The 23,799-nt window shown below is 36.0% G+C and overlaps 2 protein-coding genes across 2 annotated transcripts in view; one reads left to right on the top strand and one right to left on the bottom strand.

Moving 5' to 3' along the window:
• Positions 1–4,612: 4,612 nt before the first annotated feature.
• ARV1 (ARV1 homolog, fatty acid homeostasis modulator) lies at positions 4,613–16,635 on the bottom strand. Its single transcript, XM_070951044.1, has 5 exons — positions 16,483–16,635; positions 8,988–9,107; positions 7,897–8,050; positions 6,992–7,216; positions 4,613–5,361 (listed from the first exon to the last, which is right to left on the bottom strand). The coding sequence occupies exons 1-5, from the start codon at positions 16,579–16,581 to the stop codon at positions 5,255–5,257; spliced, it is 705 nt and encodes a 234-aa protein (XP_070807145.1). The 5' UTR covers positions 16,582–16,635; the 3' UTR covers positions 4,613–5,254.
• A 210-nt stretch (positions 16,636–16,845) lies between these two features.
• TTC13 (tetratricopeptide repeat domain 13) overlaps positions 16,846–23,799 on the top strand; it is a 31,571-nt gene continuing 24,617 nt past the window's right edge. The window contains exons 1-3 of the mRNA XM_070951032.1: positions 16,846–17,065; positions 20,198–20,292; positions 20,417–20,492. Coding sequence (XP_070807133.1) covers positions 16,846–17,065; positions 20,198–20,292; positions 20,417–20,492 — 391 coding nt within the window. The remainder of the gene's footprint in view (positions 17,066–20,197; positions 20,293–20,416; positions 20,493–23,799) is intronic.

The following is a 23,799-nucleotide window of genomic DNA, read 5'->3' as shown; positions in this document are numbered from 1 at the left end:
GTATGCACTATTTCAAATTTATGTTATATGATTACTTATTTCCTGCTCTCCCAACTTTTAAAGAAATGACAGTGCAAAATGCACATATCTGAAACAATGGATAGTCTAATTCAACTTTCACAAAAACAAGAAAGATCAAATTTAGATAAAATTCTCTATATTCATACTTGAACGGAAGGGCTTGCTTAGGGAAGGACTATTTTGTAGGCCTTCCAGCAGGAGGGCTCTGATGTATGAGTTGTCCTCCTTTATGTGCTATGAACCAGTAGGATAATAGGACCTGAATCCTTTCTGTCTGCTTTGGAACTCACAACAGGAAGAATATGACTGCCTAAATCAAGTGTGGTAGTGATCTTTGTGATGGGCTGATCTCTTCTGGCCCGTCTTGTGGAAGGAGGAATTCGGGGGAAGTGCTCTTTTCAATCTGAGTCCATTATTTCTCTCATTTGGAGGTAGTGTGAGCATGGCTGTCACCACAATATCTAACTGGTTGAGATCAATCAGCTGTTTTTGAATTTTCAAATATGGTTTTTCTTTCTGAATAAAGAATGCAATGGATATTTTGTAGGCAATTCTCAATCCACTGGACTCAGAACTAGCAAGTACAATACGTTATTTACACAGGTACACAGATTTCAATGATTGAATATAACAGATATTTAACTGATCACATGGTCCAGCCTGTATGGTGCTGTAGTTAAAATGGTAATCTAGGACCAGAAGGACACACATTCTTTTGATAGTGGATCTTTTGGTAAAAGCATCTAGAATCATCTGTTTAATTTGGCCTTTTACATTACTGTACTATACTCTCATCAGGCCAAAAAAATATTGTCAAGTACTTTGTCATGTCCTAAAATGCTGTTGGAAGCAAATTCTCACTGTTCCTTCCTGTTTTGCCAGCAACAGTAAAACTAAACATCCTACTGCCTGCAATGAGAGAAAAAATATTTAAACCAACTGGACACTACAGTAGAGCCAACAAATCCACAGGTCTCCCCAACACAATCACATTCTCTTTGGGGGATTTCTAAAGTTGGAGATTCCTATTCCCAGAAAATGATGGCCCTGAGTAGGAAGGAAGAGAGGGAATCCCCATTCTAATCCATCCTCTGTGTTAATCTTGCCAAAACTGATTAATATAGTAAACTGTTATCTATCCAATTTTCAATGCATGAATTCAATAAATATACATATTGAAACCTTTATTCCAATCAGATTTTAGGCCACGCTACATATATTCAGCAGAATCTTGGACCAGCTAGTGCCTTATTTGTTGCCAAATAGAGAAAGAGTAATTTTTCCTCTTAATGACCTATCGGCTTATCTATAAAATGTAAATTCTGCTGCTAGGAACACATTCCTATGAAGCTACTCAAAGTTCAGATTGCTCAACATGTTGTCTGGTATTATTTCTATAGACATCTGGCATTCTTTTCCAATTCAAAAAAGAAAAAGAGAATAGAATAGAATAGAATATCAGGAAAGCCAAGGAAATGGCTTCCTGCTGTGAAATATCCCTTAGTTGTCCAAAAAAATATATCTCAGCATCTTATGTTAGTATTTTAAAATTTAGTCCAGATTTCTTTGGGATGAGCTATATTTAATTTTCTTTTTGTCCTCCTTACCATATTTGAATAGTACAAAGGAATACAAATATGATTTAAATCTACATGTGTGGGTTTTTTTTTTTTTGCATTTTCTAATATAAAAGCAGAAAACAGTACAGCGAAACAGTACATGGAATTTCATTCCATTGTAATCACTTTTCTGATAAACAGAGTTTGTATCATTTCTTCCTCCTCTACCCTCCACAATTCCTTAGTCTGAAATCTTCTATATTTTCCTTAGAGTAGCCTCATTAAGAAAGATAGTTTGATGTAATGGTTAAGGCATAAGGCTAGATAGTGGAGAACTGTGAATGTTAGTTCCATCTTGGTTATGAAGCCAGCTGAGTAACCTTGGGCCAGACACTCACTCTCAGCTCCAGGAAGAAAGCAATAGTAAACTACTTCTAAAATCCTACTATGAAAACTGTAGGGACTTATTTAGGCAGTCACCAGCAGTTACAATTACTCAAAGGCACCAAACTACAGCAACAACAACAAAACCCAGCAACCATTAAACACAGGGTTGGTTTTTTAAAAATAATAATAATACAGGTTTGTATTGTGGACATCAACAGCAATATAGAGAACTATAGGAAACAGCTGTAGGCTATCCCAAAGAGGAAGCATATTTTGGGCCTGTTGGCCTGTGGATAAGAGCAATAGCACTTAGATATATATACTGCTCCATAGTGCTTTACAATACTCTCTGAACAGTTTACAAATGTCAGCATATTGCTCCCAACACTCTGTGTTCTCATTTTATCTACCTTGGAAGATGAAATGGTGAGTCAACCTTGAGCCGGTTAAGATCAGACTCCTGGCTGTGGGAGGAGTTAGCCTGCAATACTGAATTTTAAAAACCACGCCACCATGGCACCACAGATAAAGCACCAAGATAGACATTTCACTGATTTAATTATGTATCAACATCTAGAAAATGCAGAAGCTTTGCCTCTTTATCTCTGACTGTTCTAACTTTGACTTAGGATTTTACCTCTTTATTCCTTTGTTTCTGCAGAGCGCTGAGAAGTAAGAGTAACATAAAAATCCCTTATGTTAAGCTCAAGGCAATGAAATCTTGAATAGACAGGGTGAAAAAGGCTGAGGCAGAAAAGATTATATAGCATGCCATTCCTGTACAGGTTATATACTTTGAACCTTTAATCATTAGAATTCACTGATTTGGTAAGACCAACAGTCAATTCTCAAAATAACTCCTGCCTCCTGTATAGTAGATTAGCTACCCTGTTTCCCTGAAAATAAGACATCTCCTGATAATAAGCCCAATCGGGCTTTTGAGTGCATGTGCTAAAATAAGCTCCCCCCCCCGAAAATAAGCCCTTCCCGAAAATATTTAAACGCATGCACAGCTGGTCCCCGCCATTTCCTCTGGTTAGGGTTAGGGAGACAGAGCTGGAAATCAGGTAAAACAGCAAGAGGAGCCCTGTCTTGCTCCACCCGCTCCAAAATAATAAGACCTCCCCATAAATAAGGCCAAGCGCTTATTTCGGGGTTCAAAAAAATATAAGACAGGGTCTTATTTTCGGGGAAACACGGTAGTCAGAAAAAATGAAAGTTCAGTACTGTATTTATCTAATATCTAGATTTGACCTGGTTTTCTGAAACTTTAAAAACTTGTTTTAACAATTAACTTTTAAAATATAATTATAGGTAGTTCTCAACTTACAATAGTTCATTTAGTGCCTTTTCAAAGTTACGACGACACTGAAAAAAGTGACTTATGAGTTTTTCTCACTTAACAAGCAGTACAGCACCCCCCCAGGTCACGTGATCAAAAGTCAGATGCTTGGCAACTGACTCATATTTATGACAGCTGCTGTGTCCTAGGGTCTTGTGAGCACCTTTTGTGACCTTCTGAAAAGCAAAGTCAATAGGGATACCAGTTTCACTTAACAACTGTGGCAAGAAAAGTCATAAAATGAGGCAAGACTGACTTAACAAATGTTTCATTTAGCCACAGAAATTTTGGCTCGCTTGTGGTCATATGTCGAGGACTACCTGTAACCATAATACTCCTCCTTCTGTCACTACTCAAACCAATTCCTGAGCAGGATATATGGGGGCTCCTTCCTCCCTGTTCTTCATTCCTTCCTTCCCCCTTCCCCTCCCTTTTCAGCAGGCAGGTAAATGGCTACTTCTGGATGGGGCATGGACCTAGGGATTGCAAGACTGGGAACTGTCACAGAACTTTGAAAATGAAGGTTACAGGACTGTAATAGCAGCCCAGCAGTGTAGCATGATACTGAAACAGACATAGGTTCACTAAATGTCATTCCCTTGGGAGTCATGGGTCCTGGATTTTGGACACATTCTGTAAGTTAGCCCATTTGAGGTATCTTGGTTCAAAAACTGTTGACCTGTGATGCACCATTTTCATCCAGAAAATGTCACGACAATGAGAGTTTTGGTAGCATATGGATAAACTTTGTTCCTTTCTTTATTTCCAATAAAGTCTTGTCACTTTCTTGATAAGAATAGTATTGATTAAACTTGAACTGTTAATCTACTAATAGTTTTGCACATCCAAAACTTGCTTAGCTTTAAAATAATTAAAATCAGACAATATTGGCTCTTATTATCCTGTACTAGCCTAAATTGATTCCAGTTTCAAATTAGAATTAAACATTCATATACATTAGATTTTTTTTCTCAGTGATAGTCACATAATTTATTTCCACGGGAGCCATTTCAAGAGATATAATGTAAAACTATTTCTCAAATCACTTTAGTGCAGATTCAGTTCATGTTCAGTAACCTGTGAAGCTCAGAATAAAATTATTCTTATTGGGGAGTGATTGCAGCTCACTATAACTTTTTCTGAGTAAACATCATAGGATGACATCGCCAAGCTTACTTTTAATGAAGCAGTAATAATATCAACTAATATTTATTCAATCCTTTGCATACTTCTGAACCTGACTGCCTTGAAGCTTACTCCTAAATACATGGGTATAATAAATACTGTTTCTTAAAGGGACAGATTGCCTTTAGTCATAAAAAACCCTTTATTTATAAATATGTCTACAAAATTATATTTGTTCCTTGGAGGATGTATAAATATCAGTTTAAAAGTATGAGCACTCCACAAATAAAAACATATTTCCAGTGTTTCCAGTAGCACAACTGCCAGAAATGTCAAAGTAAAGCCACTTTATTGTTATTTTATGCGTGGCTGTCAGAACACACCTTTGAGTCAAGCTGGTTTTTTTCTTGTTTTGTCATTTTGCCTCTTTTTAGTATGATAATTTTCTTCTTTGTACTTTATAATAAAACAATCACACCCCTTTTTTCTTTTAAATACAAAGTAATGCAGGAGGAAAAAAAACAGAACACAGCTATATAATCTGAAACTATATAAAAGAACAATATTCTTACTTTAACACACCACCATCAAATCAAACATAGCAAAATTGTTATAAAAATTAAATATCAGTGCGTCACTCTTAAATTTCTATGGGTCAATTGGTTGGTTTGGCATAGAAAGTTTCATTTATATTCAGCATTTCTTTACCTTTGGTAAAGAATGATCAAATACTGACCGGTGATGAAGTGAATGATTTGAAAGGCAACATTTTCTACATCTTGAAATATTTTCACTATCATTCTAAGGAAACAAGATTGTCTCAGACATCCCATCCTATTTTCTGGAACAAATAAATGATGCCATTTTCGAAAAGTAATCCATTCAAAATGACCATCAGACACAGTTTGCGGCTAGTATTCAAAGTAACTGCAAAACAAAAGAAAAAGAGTATGTGGTAGCGTTCCCATTAGATTTTCATAACGATAAGAGACAAATTAGAATGGATAAATGTTATTTCTGGTTAATGAGATGGATGACCTTGTTTTGGCTCAGAAGCTAAGCAGGAATGGGCTTCTTTAATATTTGGATGCCAGATCACTAAGGCTATAAATCTGATAGGGATGTTAAAAAACAAATTAGAAGGATTTGAAAAAGATTTCACTTTTGTAATGAATGAAGTTTACAGAGTTGGAAACAACTTTTGGGAAGAAACGCACAAACAGATTGCAAATTTAAATCCAGTAATTTAATTCATAAATGCTCGGAATTGAAGTTCTAGCCTAGCTTGAGTCTAAGTTTGTAAGTATAAGTTGGGGGCTTCAATTCATGTTTACTTTAGCAGGCTATCTTAGTTAAAGTTAGCTTTTCCTTCTAATCACCTGTAATATTTTTTTTAAAAAAAAGGCTTCGCAAAGGGAACAATGCCATATCCTTAGGAGGTGATAGTGAGACTTGTACATGCAGAGGAAGCAGTATTGATAAAGGCCAACAGGCAAGGCAGCACATCTGTCACTGAAACTTGTACAATATGGTTAGCCTGTTGTGAGAAGGCAGTTTGTGACTCAGCAAGACATTAGATGAGGAAGCTGAATGCCTTGGAATCTATTACCACTACAGGATTGCTTATTAACCTCCCTTCTTCACCTGGAAAGGAATTATATTAAGTTTTTTTTTTAAGGTACAACTTGAAACATGTAATTACCACATAAATGAAAAGATAAAGGAAATCAAATCTGAATTATATAGCTAGTTGACAAATTAATTGTAAAATCATAAGAGTATTGCATGTGTAATAAGCCTTTCTTTGCTGAGCACAATTATTCCTTAGTATCCATATTAGGAAAATGAGTAATTCAATAATATTCAATTCTGGTATTCTTTTCAAATACAGCTATTTAATATTAATAGTGATACTTACGCCCACATCAGTATAATATTGGCATATGTTAAGTAGTTATTACATTTTATTTTAAAAATTTGATATTTGGAAAGGGATCTTCTTATGCTTTTTATGATGAAGATAAAATATGAAAAAGAATTCAAAATTACTGCACCAGATGTGATGCTGTTCAGGTTACTTAAAAACTCAGGCACTATAGAGAATATAGTACTTAAGAACATATTTGAAATTTATTGATATTTCATTGGCAAAGAACTAGAAAAATAAACAAATTCCAGGACAGAAAAGGATATTGTATATGAATAATGCCACTCTTATTTATTTTTCCCAGACAAAATTAACAACAAAATCTAGATACAGAAACTACTTAAACATTTGTTATATATTTAAACCACTGTTTTAATCACAGTTTTTAACTAGAATCAAAGATTGTGTTTGGAATTTTTGTTGTCTTTCACATACTATATCAATTTCTATGTATTTAGGCTTTTAACAAAGAAATGAAATGCCTCTTTCAAGAATTTTGGTTCTCTAATACAATTTCCTTCCCTAAATGTTACTGCTATATGTCTATCTGTTTCAAATAGCAGAAACTCGGCTGGAAAATCTGGCCCTGAACAGCATGACTGTAATAGTGAAGTTAAATGAGAAAAATACCTCTAATTGCTTGAAAGTTTGACGTCAACACAAACATTTTAATGAGCTTGAGACACAAATGAGTGTAGTCATGCTCCCAAATAACTGCTGGAATCAGTAGAAGTTTTCCATAGCTGGATAACAGCAATGCTTTCAGAAGAAATATGAAATCTGCCTTGGTTTTCAGGACAGCAGGTTTTACTAACCACAGAGCAGTGAAGATGCCAGTCAAAAAGACAGTTTGTTCTGGGTAGGAGATGGGTATAAGTAGAAAAAAATCATTTGGAGAAAGAGGTAATATCGTAAAAAGTTCTTTAAGTAGCTATATAGTATTTTATTACATCTTACACACATGCATTTTTAAATTTTCTTTTGGAAGGCATGCAATTTGATTGGATTAGGCCTAAGAACTTGTAATTTAGATATTGTAGTTTCAAGCCATATAACATGTGAACTGTCCAACCCTAGCTAGTAAAGCTTCAGAATACCATTAGAATTATATATCAGAATCTTTGATTTTTGCAAATTGAAATAATCGTATTTTACACAAATAGAATTTCCAGTTTTGAAGAATCTGAGATAAGGTTTTTTTTTTTTTTGAAAAGTCATGGGATTTAGGATTGAACAGGATTTTGCACTTGGGTCTCCTAGACCCTTTCTAGACACTATCTCCTGGAAAATACTTATATTCACAAACATTGTGCAACATAGCTTTACATATGCTTTTTCATGGTATGTTGCAATCTTTCGATTGTCAGATATCTTCCAGCCAAATTCAATGAAAGCAAGAGAAATACTGGCTGCATGAATATATATCACAACACATTTTAAGAATTTTAGTGCACTTGAAGCAACTGTCAATGTTTAAACGCTGCTGTTTAAAAGAACAGAAACAATACTTGCCCACAGCAAATATTTGATCTTACCCAAAGATGCTATTCCAAACATTCGATAGAAATCCCATTCTTTGGCATATCTAATTAAATCATCGGGATCAGTACTTTGACTTGAATCCTGTAACTGCAGCCACCTGAGATAAGCTTCGCAAAGTAAACAAAATATGCAAAGCTTTCCATGAATCTGCAGCAGGAAGGAATATTAATGTCAAATGCAAATACTGTACAATCAAAATATTGATAAGCGTGGTAGGCTTATCATGTTTTACTAATACAATTAAGAAAGCCTGTACAGGTCATTTGATCTCTTCCATTGAAGAACAGGTAACCAAGCTATGGGACATGCTTTGAAGTCTTGAATGATTTCATACATTAGAAGTGAATCTGATACAGAATTCAGCTCAGACTGGGATCTAGTCCTAGACTCCAACTTAATTCATGGATTTGTACCAGATCCAAAATTTACATATTCAGTCTATATTTCAATTTTATACAGTCTATATAAATCTACATATAAAGCCTATATTTCAGGGCATAACTATGATAGTGTTAAACATCATATTGTAAAGTATTAATACATATTAGCTATCAGACAGAAAATGGAAACAAGCACTAAGTTGACTTCCAACTAACCATGGTAAAATCGATCAGGCAGATAAAAAGAATTGGAAAAGTAGAAGCAACAATAATAGATGCCAGAGGTGTGGCAGATAGTTGTAGGTTAAAGGATCATCCAAGGCAGGAATCAGGAAGTTCCAGTCAAAACAATTTGCACACTAAGCAACAGCATTGAACTGCAATGTAGACAGACTTTCAGAAAACATAGATGTTATGAATTCTTTGCATATTATATAGTTATCTAAAGCCATGCTGTTTTATAGTTTATACAGTTGTCCAGTACATCTCCAAAGTGTGCTTTATTTTGACCAATTCCTCGATTAGGACAGAACTACAAACTTTTAAACTTTTAAAAGTTAAATCCAATATTGCAATTTTTAGAATGGGAAGCCACTTAAAGTCAATATTTCCAGGTCCAAAAACAAGTTACTTTTTTCATTAGCTTGGAGCAAGATTGACTCTATGGCAAATTAAGACAAGAAGCAGAAACAACAGAAACTTACATTTATTTTTGTATTGAACAAGATATGTCTGTACGCTTGTGCTTTGCATAAGATAGCATTAATTAAGATGATGACAGGATCATATTCTATATATTTGTCCACTGGTTTTTGGCAGGATTTCTAAAGGTAACAAAGCAAAAGCAAAGTAATATTTGCAGTAATATTATAGAAAAGAAACACTTATTAAAAGAATTAAGAATTTTTAAAGTTCTATTATGAATCAAGGGTTATCTAGGATATTATCTTAAGTTTTATACTGTAGTTTTCACAAAATAACATTTCTGTCACAACCACAAAAGGAAGTAATATTTTCAAGCATAAAGAGAAATGATTTGATGAAATAATCAAAACAATTTAAACGGAGACAAGTAATAGACACATTTTTAGCACAATACAAATATATTTAAATAGCAGGTTGTGATTAGGGGAAAAAAAGAACATAAAAGAAAAAAAAATGAAAAAGATGAGGATATTTCGATGTTTTTTCTTACTGGCACATTTTTTCTCTTTTGCTCTTTTAAAAATAATTTTATTATTTTTAACCACTATGTTAAATCTCAGTTTTTGAAATCTCACTCCAATCATCACTCCAGTGTACAGTTAATACACAATACCAGTAAAAATAATTTTTAAAGATAAATAACATAGATGTATGCATTCTATTCTCCCTCCACTTTTTATTTTATTTTGTTTTTCCTGATGCTTTTTATCTAATTAATGAAAATCAAAATTACATTTAAAAAATTAGCCAGGGTACAGATTTAAATACTTCAGACACACAACAAATGCAAAATATGCATTCATTTATGAAGAACTTTTAACTTGTTTTACTGGTTCCATTATACACTATCCAACATTACACTACATAAATGCATTTGAAACCTAGACAAAGCAAAACTTATGGTTTGTTTACAAGATAATCTAAGGGATCATAAAAACATGATCTGGTCTTTCAACACAGGAAGTACAAATGCATTCCAGACACACACCAGTCATAGATCATTGGGGGGCGGGGGGGGGGGAGGTTTGCATGCTGCAGCAGTGGAAGAGACAACTTTAACCCTGGGGATTATTATTAAAAGCACAGAAAATCTGATTTTGCCATGATATTGCACAATTATGGTACATACTGTTTCTGATATTTATCTTAAAAATATTATAGAGCTGAAAAAGATCACCTTTTGGTGGTTAAGAGCTACATTTTAATATTTAGGGGAACTTGAAGGCATGCAGAGATCAGGGTGATTATGCAAGATGGATATAGCTAGGCAGCAAAGGTAACATGCTTGTAGCTTTAGAATTTTGCTGTTTGTTACATTTGCTGGAACTATATCATGGCATATTTACTTGATTTTTTTTTAGATAGTACTAACATATGCTTTATTCAAGATATGAGACTGTGTTCACCAACTTCCAGAATAAACACACCCAGCTACTTCTAATCCATATAATATATTTGATCAAGGAAAAGGATGGTATCTCACATTCTGATTGGCACCATTACTACATAAATACACATTTCAACTGCAAGTGAATATTAACTGCTATGCTTGATTTCATTCTTGCTATAAAACTCCTTTGATAAAATAAAATACAGTGGAGATTTCAACCAAGAACCTCCATTTTAGTTTTTACATAACAAAAATCTGTTTTCTTAGCTTTGAAATAATAAACCTGCTACAGAAGGTTGACATTGGAAAGATACAACCATCATTAAAACCTCTTATATTCACTCCTCCTACTGCACAGCTATGGTATCCAGCTCTTCTATTAGTTATACTAGCTGTCTATTGACATTATTGTGAAAATTACAACTGGGTTTTTGGGGGTGGGGGGGCCTTTCTGTTTCATGAGGGGAGTGCATCTTACTTAAATGGTATTTTTCTTTCTCCCCGAAAACCTATTTCAAAAAATGAAGGAGGCTGAAGGATACTGGCTGCGCTGCATTGTCAGAGGGAGAAAATAGCAGAAGTAGGAAAGAACAACCCCGTGCCAGGGAATCCCCATTACTTTTGCTCAATTATGGGCCTTTCATTCCCTTGAATTTCAATTCCATGTGACATGGCCCATGAGAGGCCTTCTTACTCTTTTGGAGCCTCTGGGCACATTTGGATTTCTGAGAACATGTCACACTCCCTCCTCATGAAACTTAATTTTCAGTCACCTAATTTTCCTCTTCCTTTTTTATGTACTCTATTTTCTCGTTAAGAGTTTGGTGCTCAAAAATGAAAATAATACTTGAGCTAAATCAAACCAATGCTGAATACTGTGCAGCGGAATGATTGTTTTTGCGATCTGGAAACCACATTTCTGTCAATGCACCATTAAGTTATATTTGCCCGTTTAGCATGTTGACTGCTGCCTCTAGTTGTAAACAATTCCAGGATAAGTTTCATATATACTATTACTAGTTCAAGTATACAGTAATGCTTAAGTTTGAGAATCATTTTGAATTTTCAATTAAGATCTCAAACCTGATCTGTTCTCTGGTTACAACTCCTAAAACTAGATAAACAGAAGCCAATCAAACAACTAAGTCAAAAACGTTATACTGGTTTATTTATGTATTGAGGTAAATGATCCAAAACTTCATATTTGTGTGTGCCAAAAGTATATGAACTCTGACTTTCAGTAATTGGTGTGCCCTTCTTGGGCAGCAATAAGTGCATCAAAATATTTCCAATAACTGTTTTTTTCTCTTTAAGTTTTTTATTTTATATTTCATATACATTTCAATGCGTGAACAGTGTGACACTGTTTCCAATATTTCCAATAACCGTTTATCAATCCTGCACATCAGCTTGGAAAAGATTTAGCCCATTTCTCTTTACAGCTACAAGAGATATTGGTGGGCTTCCTTACATGAATTTCCGCTTCAGGTGCTTCCACATTTCTTTAGGATCAAGGATTAAGATTAATTTAAGACTTTGACTTGGACATTCAAAAACATGAACTTTCTTCTGCTTTAAGCATTTTTTGGTTATACAGCTTGTATGTTTTGGGTCAATGTGTTGCTTCAAGGCTTACTTTCCCTTGAGCTTCAGTTCATTGACAGATATACTGACATTTTCTTGTAGAATTTGCTGATATAATTCAAAAGCTGTCTTAGTCCAGGTGCCACTGCCACCCTCATGCTTTAGATAAGATCCTGGAATATAGTGTTTGTCTTTTACCAAACATAAATGCTTTCATTCAAACCAAAAAAATTCTATTTTGGTCTCAATTGTCCACAGAATTTTAGCCTTCTGGCTTATCCACAAAATGTAGATGGGCAGCAATGTTCTTTTTGGAGAGTAGTGGCTTTCTCCTTGCAACTCTGCCATGGGCACCACTGTTATTCAGTGTTTTCCAGATGGTTGTGCCATGAACCCTGACAACACTGTACTTTAGACATTACCCTGGTGTTTTTTTTAAGAGTTCCCAGAGTATTATGTGACTTGCTTTTGGTGTAATCTTGGTTGGTCAACCAAGCCTGGATGTTGGATTGTTTCCATTTGTACATAATCTGTCTGACAGTGGACTAATGAAATCTAAACTCTTTGAAAATAATTCTGTAACCTTTTCCAGCCTGCTGAGCATCAACAACTGCTTTTAAAAAGTTCTCAGTAATCTTGTTTTGTTCAAGCACATGCTATCACATAAGTGAGTTGTAAAGATCAGATTTTGATAGCAAATATTCAGAATTCCGTTATTTAAATAAGGCACAACTTGCCACATTCACACTTGATTATCATCCCATTGATTGAAATACTTGACTCCAATTTACCCTTCAAATGATAAGCCTACAGGTGCACATACTGTTGCCACAAATAAATTGTAGCTTTGAATCATTTTCCTCAATGAATAAATGAACAAATATAATGTTTTCAACTCTTTTATTTGATTGGGTTCTCTTCATCTAATTCTAGGAATTGTGTGGAGAACAGATCATGTTTTAGAACATACAGCATTTGTGCAAAAATACCGGAAATTCAAAAGGGTTCACAAACTTTTAAGCACTATTATATTGTTATCATCATATCTCAATTTTACTGAAACATATCTTTGCATTTGAATTCAATTAAATGCTAAAGACAGCTATAAAAACATCTGTAGTCATAAAAAGCCAGCCGAATTCAAAGTCACTAAATAATTCTGAAGTAGATTGGACTAGAAATAAAGTGATTAAATGGAGAAAACCAGATCGACAGGAGTTTGATGAGCATGACAATAATATCAGAGAGGTGAAACATGGAAATGTTTAATCAAATATTGTGTGAAATCTATTAAGAAACATATTGTTTTAATAATATGTTAAATGATTTACACAGTTTTTAAAAGAAGCAATCCACACAGCACTTTTGGAAAATAATAAATCATATCCATGTTAGGCTCAGTGCACTTTCTACCATTACAATTTCACATCCTATAATATATCTTACCAATACATAACAAGACATCTAGGTTAAACAAGAGCATGTTGAATACCCCCCTACATGTGTTCAGAGCAACACTAGTCTTACTTTAGGATGAGGAATCATCTGAGGAAACATCTTGCAAGCTTTGGGTTGGATCTCTATAAGCCAAGATTTCCCAAACTGTGAGATGTAGCTCTTTTAGGGCAAAGCAGAGTCCAGAAGAGGTACAAAGAATCTTTTAGTTACATTGTTAAAATAATTCCAACTTTTGTACAATTGTATTATTATCATGGTTCTTTTTGCCAATCAACTAACAAACATATGTAGGAAACACACTACAATAGTAATTGGGGACTTCAATTATCCTGATATCAATTGGAAAACTAATTCTGCACCAACTGAAAAATCAAATAGGTTCCTAATCAACCTAGCTGACAACTTTATTGTCCAAAAGGTAGAGGAGGGAACTAGAGGAGCAGCCAAAGTGATAGAGGGAATTGAAACTGCAGGAACCTTGGGTGAGAATGACCATGTCATACTAGAATTCAACATAATGCAAACACAAGCAGTAGAACAAAATGATACCAGAGTCTTAGATTTTAAAAGAGCTGATTTTAATAAAGTCAGAGAGAACTTGGGAAAGATTCCTTGGATGAAAATCCTAAAGGGGAAAACAACTCAAGAATCTTGGGAAACTCTGAAAAATACAATCATAAAAGCCCAGACCAACGCAATACTGCTGAGAAAGAAAAACAAGAAGAAACAAGCATGGCTGCACAAAGATCTCTCTGACAAATTGAAAGACAAAAAGGACAAGTACAAAAAATGGAAAGAGGGACACATAATTAAGGCAGGATATCAGCAGACAGCCAGAATCTGCAAAGGCGAAGTCTGGAAAGCAAAGGCCCAGAATGAACAAAGACTTGCAACAAAAGTCAAAGATAACAAAAAAAAAGTTTCTTCCAACATATAAATAACAAGAAAAAAATCAAGGAAACAGTCAGTCCACTAAAGATAGAAGACAGCAAGGAAGTAACAGGCAACAGAGAGAAAGCAGAGCTGCTTAACTCATTCTTTGCATCGGTCTTCACGCAAAAAGAAACTATAACCCAATCTACCAGAAACATAATTGTAAAAAACAGAACTACCAGAAGACTGGAAAAGAGCTGATGTGGTTCCCATCTTCAAGAAAGGAAAAAAAACAGACCCAGGAAACTACAGACCAATTAGCCTAACAGCAATACCAGGGAAGATGCTGGAAAAGATAATAAAAAACAGATCTGCCAACACCTAGAAACGAGTAAAGTAATAACTAGCAGTCAGCACGGGTTTGTTAAAAACAGATCATGCCAAACCAATCTTATTTCATTCTTCAACATAGTGACTAAATTAGTAGACCAGCGAAAATACTGTGGACATAATATACTTAAGACTTCAGCAAGGCATTCAACAAAGTAGACCACAACCTACTTCGTAAGCTAGAAAAAAGTGGAATAGATAGCTTCACCACCAGATGGATTCGCAACTGGCTGACAAACCATACTCAATGAGTAGTCCTTAATGCAGTGGTTCTCAACCTGTGGGTCATGACCCCTTTGGGGGTCAAACGACCCTTTCACAGGGGTCGTCTAAGACCATCGGAGAACACATATTTTTAATGGTTTTAGGAATAATTTTATGGTTGGGGGTCACCACAACATGAGGAACTGTATTAAAGGGTCGCAGCATTAGGAAGGTTGAGAACCACTGCCTTCATGGGTCTAAGTGTACATGGAGAGAAGTAAGCAGTGGGGTGCGTTTTAGCTCAGTCTTAGGCCCAGTACTCTTCAATATCTTCATAAACAACTTAAATGAGGGAATAGAAGGGGAACTCACCAAATTTGCAGATGATACTAAGCTCGCAGGAATAGCTAATACCCTAGAAGATAGCTTGATCTTGACAGACTTGAACACTGGGCCCTATCTAACAAAATGAGAAAAGTAGAAAAAAGTAAAGTCTTACACTTAGGTAAGAAAAACCAAAAGTACACATATAAACTGGGGAAAACCAGGTTTAATTGCAGTGGCTGTGAGAAAGATCTTGGAGTCTTAGTGGGCAACCAGCTAACTATGAGCCAGCAGCGGCAGCTATAAAAGCCAACACAATCCTAAATTGCATTAACAGAGGAATACAATCAAGATCAAGTGAGGTACTAATACCACTCTATAAAGCCCTAGTAAGACCACACCTAGAATACTGCATCCAGTTTTGGTCACCACACTGTAACAAACATGTTGAGACTCTAGAAAAAGTGCAGAGGAGAGCAACCAGGGTGATTAGGGGACTGGAGACTAAAACATGAAGAACGGTTACATGAACTGGGCATGGCTAGTCTAGTGAAGAGAAGGACCAGGGGAGACATGATAGCAGTGTTTCAATATTTGAGGGGCTGCCACAGAGAGGAGGGGGGTCAAGCTGTTTTCCAATGCATCTGAAGGCCAGACAAGGAATAATGGATGGAAACTGACCAAGGAGAGATTCAACCTAGAAATGAGGAGGAACTTTCTGACAGTGAGAACAATCAACCAATGGAACAGCTTGCCTTCAGAAGTTGTGGGAGCTTCATCACTTGAGACTTTCAAGAAAAGATTGGACTGCCATTTGTCAGAAATCGTGTAGGGTCTCCTGCTTGAGTGGGGGTTGGACTAGATGACCTATAAAGTCCCTTCCAACTCTGTTAATCTGTTATCTGTTATTCATTTGTGTTCATTTTGGTGTTTGGATTTTTAGGGGAAGTGTACATTAAGATTACACTAAAGGGAGATGCGATGGCAAAAAAATTAGGAACCCTTACTTAAAAGCTTTCAAGTATCTTCCGGCTGTAAAGGACTTCATGTTGCAGAAAAATAAAACCTCACTATGAATAAAATTATAATTAGCACTAAATCTAAAGGTAAAACTTCAGAATCCAGAGGGAAGGCGGATACACTTCCCGTCAAGGATTACGCTAGGAATTTGAAGATCCTCTTGGATCCGGGACTGATACTGAATAACTACAATAATATCAATGCAAGGTGGATCTATCAATTCGAAATTCCTGCTTCTTCACATAACTCACGCAGATAGAGATCCGCAACACCCCACGTTGATAATCCTTGTACAGCTCAGCCGCTTTTGTACTGCATTCAATACACCGGTAACATGCGGACCCTTCCATTTTCCCAGAAGAAAACAAACCCAGAAAAAAAACTCTTGCGAAGGGTGCTTTACTTCGTTCGCTTCCGGATTCCACTCTCTGAGCCCAAAACTTTGCGGAGCATCTCGGTATTCGTAGTTTTGCTCTCGACACCAGCGCAGTAGAATTCCGGGTACAGAACTACAATACCCAGAAAGCAACTCGCTCGCCCGCTAGTTGCCGGGACTCTTGAGGGAGGGAAACGCGAAAAACAGGTAGATTAATCTGCGCAGGCGTGGTTGGAAGATGGCACCTGCTTGCGGCAGTCGGGGCTCGTGGCCGAGCGTTGCAACGGCGCTGAAGCTCTTTTGGACGCTGGTGGCGGTTACCCGGCCGTTGCTGGTTCTGGCTGAACAGTACCCCTCGTTGTCTCTGCGCCACCAGCAAGGGAGCAGTTGCTGCCCGGGGTTTTGGGAGGCTGATTGGGATGGGGAGCAGCAATACGCGGCAATTGCGGGAGATTGTGGTGAGTAAAGAGGAGAAAGAAGGAGCCGGAGGGACCGGGCAGCTTCTGGTGGGAGAGTCCTAGGACGACCTGGGACGGTTTCGACTGCAAGAACGGCGAGTTCATAATGGAGTGCGTCGTTTAACCCAAAGATTCAGCAGTCAGGGAATGACTCCCATCAGTGTTTTTCAAACGTGGTAATTTTAAGGTGTGCACTTCAACTCCCAGAATTCTCTTGCTGGCTGGGGAATCCTGGAAGTTGATGTCTACGCATCTTAAAAGTTGCCAAGTTTGGGCTGCATGGTGCCTGAAGAGGGGCTGGAATCCCAACAGGAGCTTGGAGATAGCTGAACAAGCTCTTCTTCTAGTCTGGGGGCTGAAATGCCATCTTGTATGGTAAGGGAATTGCATCCTTGTAAGGATGAAATGGCCAGTTGCAGGACATTGGAAGATAAAACGGGGGTTGCACCTGGGACAATAACTTTAGGCAAGGCAGTTAATGGATTTTGCTATCGCGGTCAGTTGTGTGTGGCATGAGTTTTGGTTAGTAGGCTTGATGAAGACAGGATAGTTTAGTTAAATTTGGTTTGACTTTAGCCCTTCCTTGGATTTGGGAGAGTAAAAGAGAGAAGATTGACTGTTGAGTCTATAAGAAGTCATAAATGCCTTTTTGAAGGAAGTAGTGGTAGTAACTTCTTCAAAACTTCTCAACTCCTATCCTCAAAACGACGCTATAGAGCATTGCACACCAGAACAACTGGACACAAGAACAGTTTTTTCTCAAATGCCATCACTCTGCTAAACAAATTCCCTCAACACTGTCAAACTAGTTACTAAGTCTGCATTACTATTAATCTTCTCATCGTTGTTATCACCCATCTCCTCCCACTTATGACTGTATGACTGTAACATTGTTGCTGGTATCCTTAAGATTTATACTCACTGTTTCCTACTATGATTTGATTGCTTATTTGTTCCCTATGACTATCATTATGTGTTGTACCTTATGATTCTTGATGAATGTATCTTTTCTTTTATGTACACTGAGAGCGTATGCACCAAGATAAATTCCTTGTGTGTCTAATCACAATTGCCAACAAAGAATTCTATTCTAAAAGAGATGATTAGGCTGCTGTAATGAAACCTTACCTGAATTGGGAAGATTAAAAACAATTGTAGGCTGGATGCTAACACCACTTTTTGTAGTGCTATACTTGAACTGATCATTTCAAGACTGATTTTCTTTATCTTGGCTTCAGGCTTGGCTTGGCAGATATCACCTTAAATGCCCTCTTCTTGATAAATTGAGATTGGGAATCCAGTTCTGTTAGTTTTTGGGATCTCTCAATATATTTTCATATCGGTGATGACACCTTTCTGATCAATTCAAAATACTATGTTTGCCCTAAAAAACTGCTTAATAGCTTTGATCAGGTTATCTGAAGGAAAATTATTATTTTTGTTTGTTTGTTTATTTACTAGGTTCCTATGATTCTTCCCTAGGGCTTTCTCTAGCTATTCTAGACCAGTGAGGTATGAGAAATTGTAAAGTGGTTGAGAAAGAAATGGGAGGAACTCTAGATATAACATTCAACAAATGGGAAAGGAACTTGTTAGTAGCTTATTTCATAAATGGCAGCTCAGTCCAGATTGCAAAAGACTAAGGAGAAGAGATGCAAAATATTTAAAGAGACTACGCCTCAGTGAATTCATTAATAGGAAAGGGATGGAGATTGAAGCCTTTGTGTTTTTCCTACTTGATTGTGCCCTTCAGCATGGAACTAGATTGGTGGTAGTGGCATGTTATTCTTTTATGAATGATATAATAGAAGAACCAGAGAAGTTTACTAGAAGAAAAATGTATTCTGTTAGGTATGATGAACAAATGAGGGAGAATAGAAAACAGTGATCAGGCCATTCAGTGACTCTAGAATAAATTAAAATGAGTGAGAATCACTTAGAAACACTTTGTTCTGGATATTGTATGTGATTTAAGCATGTTTATTCGTACATATACATGGCAAAAGACTGGATATAAAGTTAAGGATAATTGATTATGATGAAAGAGATAATTTATGACAGATACAATAATAGGTTCTGAATGTGGGACAGAGCATTTTTATAGTGTTGAGTGAATCTTTAGAAGAAAAGGAATATAATGAAAAAACCAAGAATAAAAATGGAACAACTGCAGGAAAAGAAAGTGGGTCCTTTATGAAAAAGTATTACTAGATTACTCTTCCCAAAAGACTGAAATGGACTTAAAGAGAACATGGAAGTTGGAGCAGCAAACAGAATTATGGTTAAGGGCAGCTGCAGAAGTGTTTGGAATTTCAATGTAATTGGATGTATGAAAAATAATAATTGGAAGTATAAAGTGGAGAAGGCTATGAAAGGAACATATTCATGTAAGATTAAAAAAAAGTAAATGTTTCCCCTGCTCAGTCATGTTCCTAGCTGAGGGAGCTAGCGTTGTCTGAAGATGCTTCCATGGTCATGTAGCTAGCATGTCTAAATATACTGAGGCATACAAATGCTGTTACCTTCCTACCTTCCCATCAAATTCCCATCCTATCTATTTATATCCATTTGCATGCTTTTGAACTGCAAGGTTGGCAGGAGCTGGGAAAAGAATGGGAACTTACCCTGTTGCACGGTGTTTTGGTATCAAACTGCCAACTTTCTGGTTGACAGCCCAGCATGACCCCTCATATAAGATTAGATTGCTGCAAAAATGAGGATGAAAAAATATTTTGAATAATGTATATGAAAGAGTTGCAAAGAACATGGCCAATTATGATTAAAAGAAACTGAGAAAATCCATATCATGTTGGAGATAATGTATTTTGAAGTATGTTAAGAAGAATAAAGAATGAATAAAATTAAAAATAAAAGTGGGGAATGATTTGTAATAAAAATTAACTGAATAATTACTGAAATGAATATTTTAAAGATCTTTTTGAGGGCAATAGTAAGTTTGTTCTTTCATGGAGCCAATCTACTGTGATAAACTTGCAATTAAGATCTTATAGGTATTGGAACAATTAGTATAGAAATGCTCTTTCTGTGTCTAAATAGCACTACTCTATTTAACTTGCCCTTAATGTTGTAAGGTGAATGTACCAATTAACAATTACAACATTTCCATTTTAGACTCATCAATTTTGCACTTTCATGATTCAGACTGTGATCTACAAGGATCTTCATCTTGTGAACCTCTGCTTTCTTGTACAACAGAAAAACTTTTGGTAAGTTTATTCATTGTGTTCAGGATAAAGAATCCTGAAAACAATTTGCAGTATAACTTCCATGGAATTGTTCCATAACTTTTGCTTGAAATTGTTAATTTAATGAATAAAACATTTTTTTCAGAGCCAAGCAAAAATACTTGCCAAAGGGAAAAAAATTCCATTTGCTACCGATGATGACTATACAAATGAAGAATTAGGTAAGAGGCAATATGAGTATTTTCTAAATTAGTTTCATTTGTAAGTGAACGGAGCAACAAGTAACACACCCCATAGATCACCATGTCTAAAGGTGTGATTTATTTGTTAAAAAGTAGCATGAGCTAAAGCTAGTAGTAAAATATTTCTCTTTATCCATTTCTAGATGTGTTCATGGGACAAAAGTTCAGTATGAAATATTGATTTGAAACTTACTTTGTCTGTTTGGCTAATACAACAGTTTTGTGGATACTTTAAAGATTAAAACCACAATCTTGTACTGAATTTAATCACATTTATTCAACAATGTTGTAACTGAATGGATGCCAAGGGCCAGTAGTATGAGCACTCCATGTAATAAGGCTAATTTGGACCGATATTGTTCCATATAAATTTCATAAGCCTTTTCTTTCCTCATCACAATGATGTTTTCATAACTTATATGAGGCCATGTTCCAAATAGTTTTTTAATCTCTTGTCTGTAAAAAAAGTTCAATTCTTTTTTATCAATTTTCTGCTTTGTGTTAAAGGGTGTGATTTTCACTTCCATATGGAATTACCTGGTATAATGGTAGATTCAGATGGGATGGGTCCTTTGGAGATGAAATAGCATATTTCAAGTGCATATTTTTTAACCTGTAACTTTGGGGCACATTCAGGCCCAACTATCTCAGAAGGCAGCAAAATATTTGATGTGTATCTTGATCTCAGAGCTAAGCTCCAACATTTTAAAACAAAGACAGTGCTGCCAAAGCAGCATTATTGGAATGCTATGCTACCTCTCTGAAGGCCAATTTACCACATTCTACCTAAATTTTAAAGGAGAAGAAAAATAATATAAGGTTCTGCCTAAAAAGAAAGAAAAAACCCTTCCCTATTCTGGCATATTATAACAAATGGTTTCTGTAGTAGCATTACACAATTGCATGTATCCTCTGTCATACCTAGATATATCACTTCCAAACTCTTTATTGTGATCCACACTCTTAACACTTATGTGATGGATATATCTTAATTCTCAGTACTTCAGTGACTCCTCAGGCACATGCAAGGAACTAAAAAAATCTCATTAACCAGCTTAATGTGGGTAAAGTCCCTGAGAGTGATTCTACATCTCCCTCCCCAAGCTAATTAAATCCAACCCAATTGGTGGGCTCTGTATTGTCCTTTCTTTACATTCATACACTAAGATCCCAGGGGACCTGGAAAACTATAATTGTTCCCTTATATAAAAAGGATGATAAAAATGGCCCAGATAATTATAGGCCAATTAGTTTATTGAACATCATTAGTAAACTATATGCCAGACACCAAACTTGAGTAATAGATGAGGGAATAATCAACCATGAACAAGCAGGATTTCAACCAGGATGATCTGCTATAGACCATTGTCTAGTGTAGTGATGGTTAACCTTTTTGGCACCAAGTACCGAAACTGGAGCATGCTGGAGCACACCGGAACCGAGAAGAGAGCAGCTGGCCGGTGTGCATGCCCACAGAGAGGGCTCGATGTGCCATCTCTGGCACGCGTGCCATAGGTTCGCCATCACGGGCCTAGTGCATGAACATCTGGCAGAGAAATATACAAACCTCTCTGACCTGAATCTATATGCAGCCGTCATTGAATTCAGGATAGCATTTGATAATGTTTCGAGATTCTGGGACATTTTGAGCAGTTCCTTTATAGACAAAAGTCTCTTACTCCTAATTTATAAGATATATGATAAAACTGGCCTTAGAGAAAGATGTAACTGAGAAGGGGATATTTCTGATTTTATTCAGCTTGTCAATAAGGATGTAAATCTTTTAAAAAGTTGATATCCGTGGACTTAAATTAGCTGTTAAACACTTCCCAATTCTACTCTATGCTGAAGATGCAGTTCTCTCATTGTCATCTGTAGGCACTAAGTAGCATTAAGAACTCTGCCATCTTATGTTCTGAGGAACAGTTAGTTAACTATGATAAATCTAGGGTTTTAGTTTTTTCCAACAAAAGACAAAGGCATGTGGACAATCAATTCTCATGAACTAGAGCAAGTCAGATGTTTTAAATATTTGGGCATAATATTTCAGTTCAGGCCTCTTAAATTCTACTAAAATTATGGCATTTCCATAGACCAAAAGATTGCGCCAGCAATAACAAAATTTTATAGGCAATAGGAGCTAAATTACATTTCAGTATCAATCAAATTATAATTAAAATAGTTGCAAAAATATTATATAGGATACAACTTGGCACTTCTTTAAACCTGTATGGAACCAATCAAATTTCCTGCTAATGCAGTCTTGAGGCTTGAAACTAAGATGCCAAGCATTAAGGCTGAGATTCTAATCTCAGGATTCAGAATCATGTTTGACCCTACAGGCCTGTTGCCTTTGCTGTTGTAAAATAGCTACCAATCTCATTGACACTGTACCTGTCAAGAAGAACTTTGCAGTCTTGACCTCTCTCCTGAATATTCATGCCAATTAACACTTGAGAGGACCAAATCAATAGTAATAGTAAAAGTAAGAATTGGGGAAATCAATTGCAAAACGATATCACCAGGTCATCCGAATTCTACTGCAAAACGCTAGGTAGCCATCTCATTCTTCTGCAGGATATTTATACAATCTTTTACTCTAAGCAAATATAGATGGGCCCTTTACAGAGTCCAGCTTGATCCCCTCCCTTCTGCATTGCTTGCAAGAATATTTCATGGAACTCCTTATATACAGAGACTTCGTTTCTATGGATCCAGGGATGTAGAAGCTCCCGCCCCTGTCCTCATACAGCATCCTTTTTGAACTCCCCATTTGTTTATAAATTATAAATTTGAGGGTCATACTGACAAATTTTATGTTGTTGTTTTTTTTACTTTTTAAGGGATGCTAACTACACTCACATACCAGGTAGCCAAACATCTTCATCAAGTCATAGAATTACACAATTTTTAAAATTAGATATATTCTGTCACTGTCTTATCATCTTCCCTTTTCCCTGATAATGTATTGCTGTAGCACCTTTTTCTCTTTTCCTACTTTAAAGGCAGGTCAAAGACCATAATAAAATGATTTGATTTGATTCATATAAATATTATCTGTCTATATCCACTTCATGTTGATTGAGAGGGTTCCCAACATTTTGAAGCAAACTTATGGAGACTACAAAGAGCAACAGAATAAAAGAAGAAAAAGTGAAAATCACTTTTTTCTCTTTCCCCATTTTATGAACAAGAACTTCTTTTATAGGAAGCGGTATTATGCTGAGGCAGATCATTATTATTGCATGTGGTTCATTTATGGGCAGCAAGTCTTATGCAAGCAACA

Source organism: Pituophis catenifer, unplaced genomic scaffold (genome assembly GCF_029215685.1).
Source record: "Pituophis catenifer annectens isolate HBS135680 unplaced genomic scaffold, rPitCat1.0.hap2 SCAF_1, whole genome shotgun sequence".
Taxonomy (NCBI): domain Eukaryota; kingdom Metazoa; phylum Chordata; class Lepidosauria; order Squamata; family Colubridae; genus Pituophis; species Pituophis catenifer.
The sequence above is the reverse complement of the archived record's forward strand: the minus strand, read 5'-3'. Positions and strand labels throughout refer to the sequence as shown.

Coding starts and splice junctions, on each gene's coding strand:
- ARV1 (XM_070951044.1), bottom strand. CDS start 16,581: ATGGAAGGGTCCGCATGTTACCGGTGTATTGAATGCAGTACAAAAGCG. Junction 8,051..8,987: donor TGTTCAATACAAAAATAAAT/GTAAGTTTCTGT, acceptor TTCCTGCTGCAG/ATTCATGGAAAGCTTTGCAT. Junction 7,217..7,896: donor GTTTGGAATAGCATCTTTGG/GTAAGATCAAAT, acceptor TCTCCTACCCAG/AACAAACTGTCTTTTTGACT.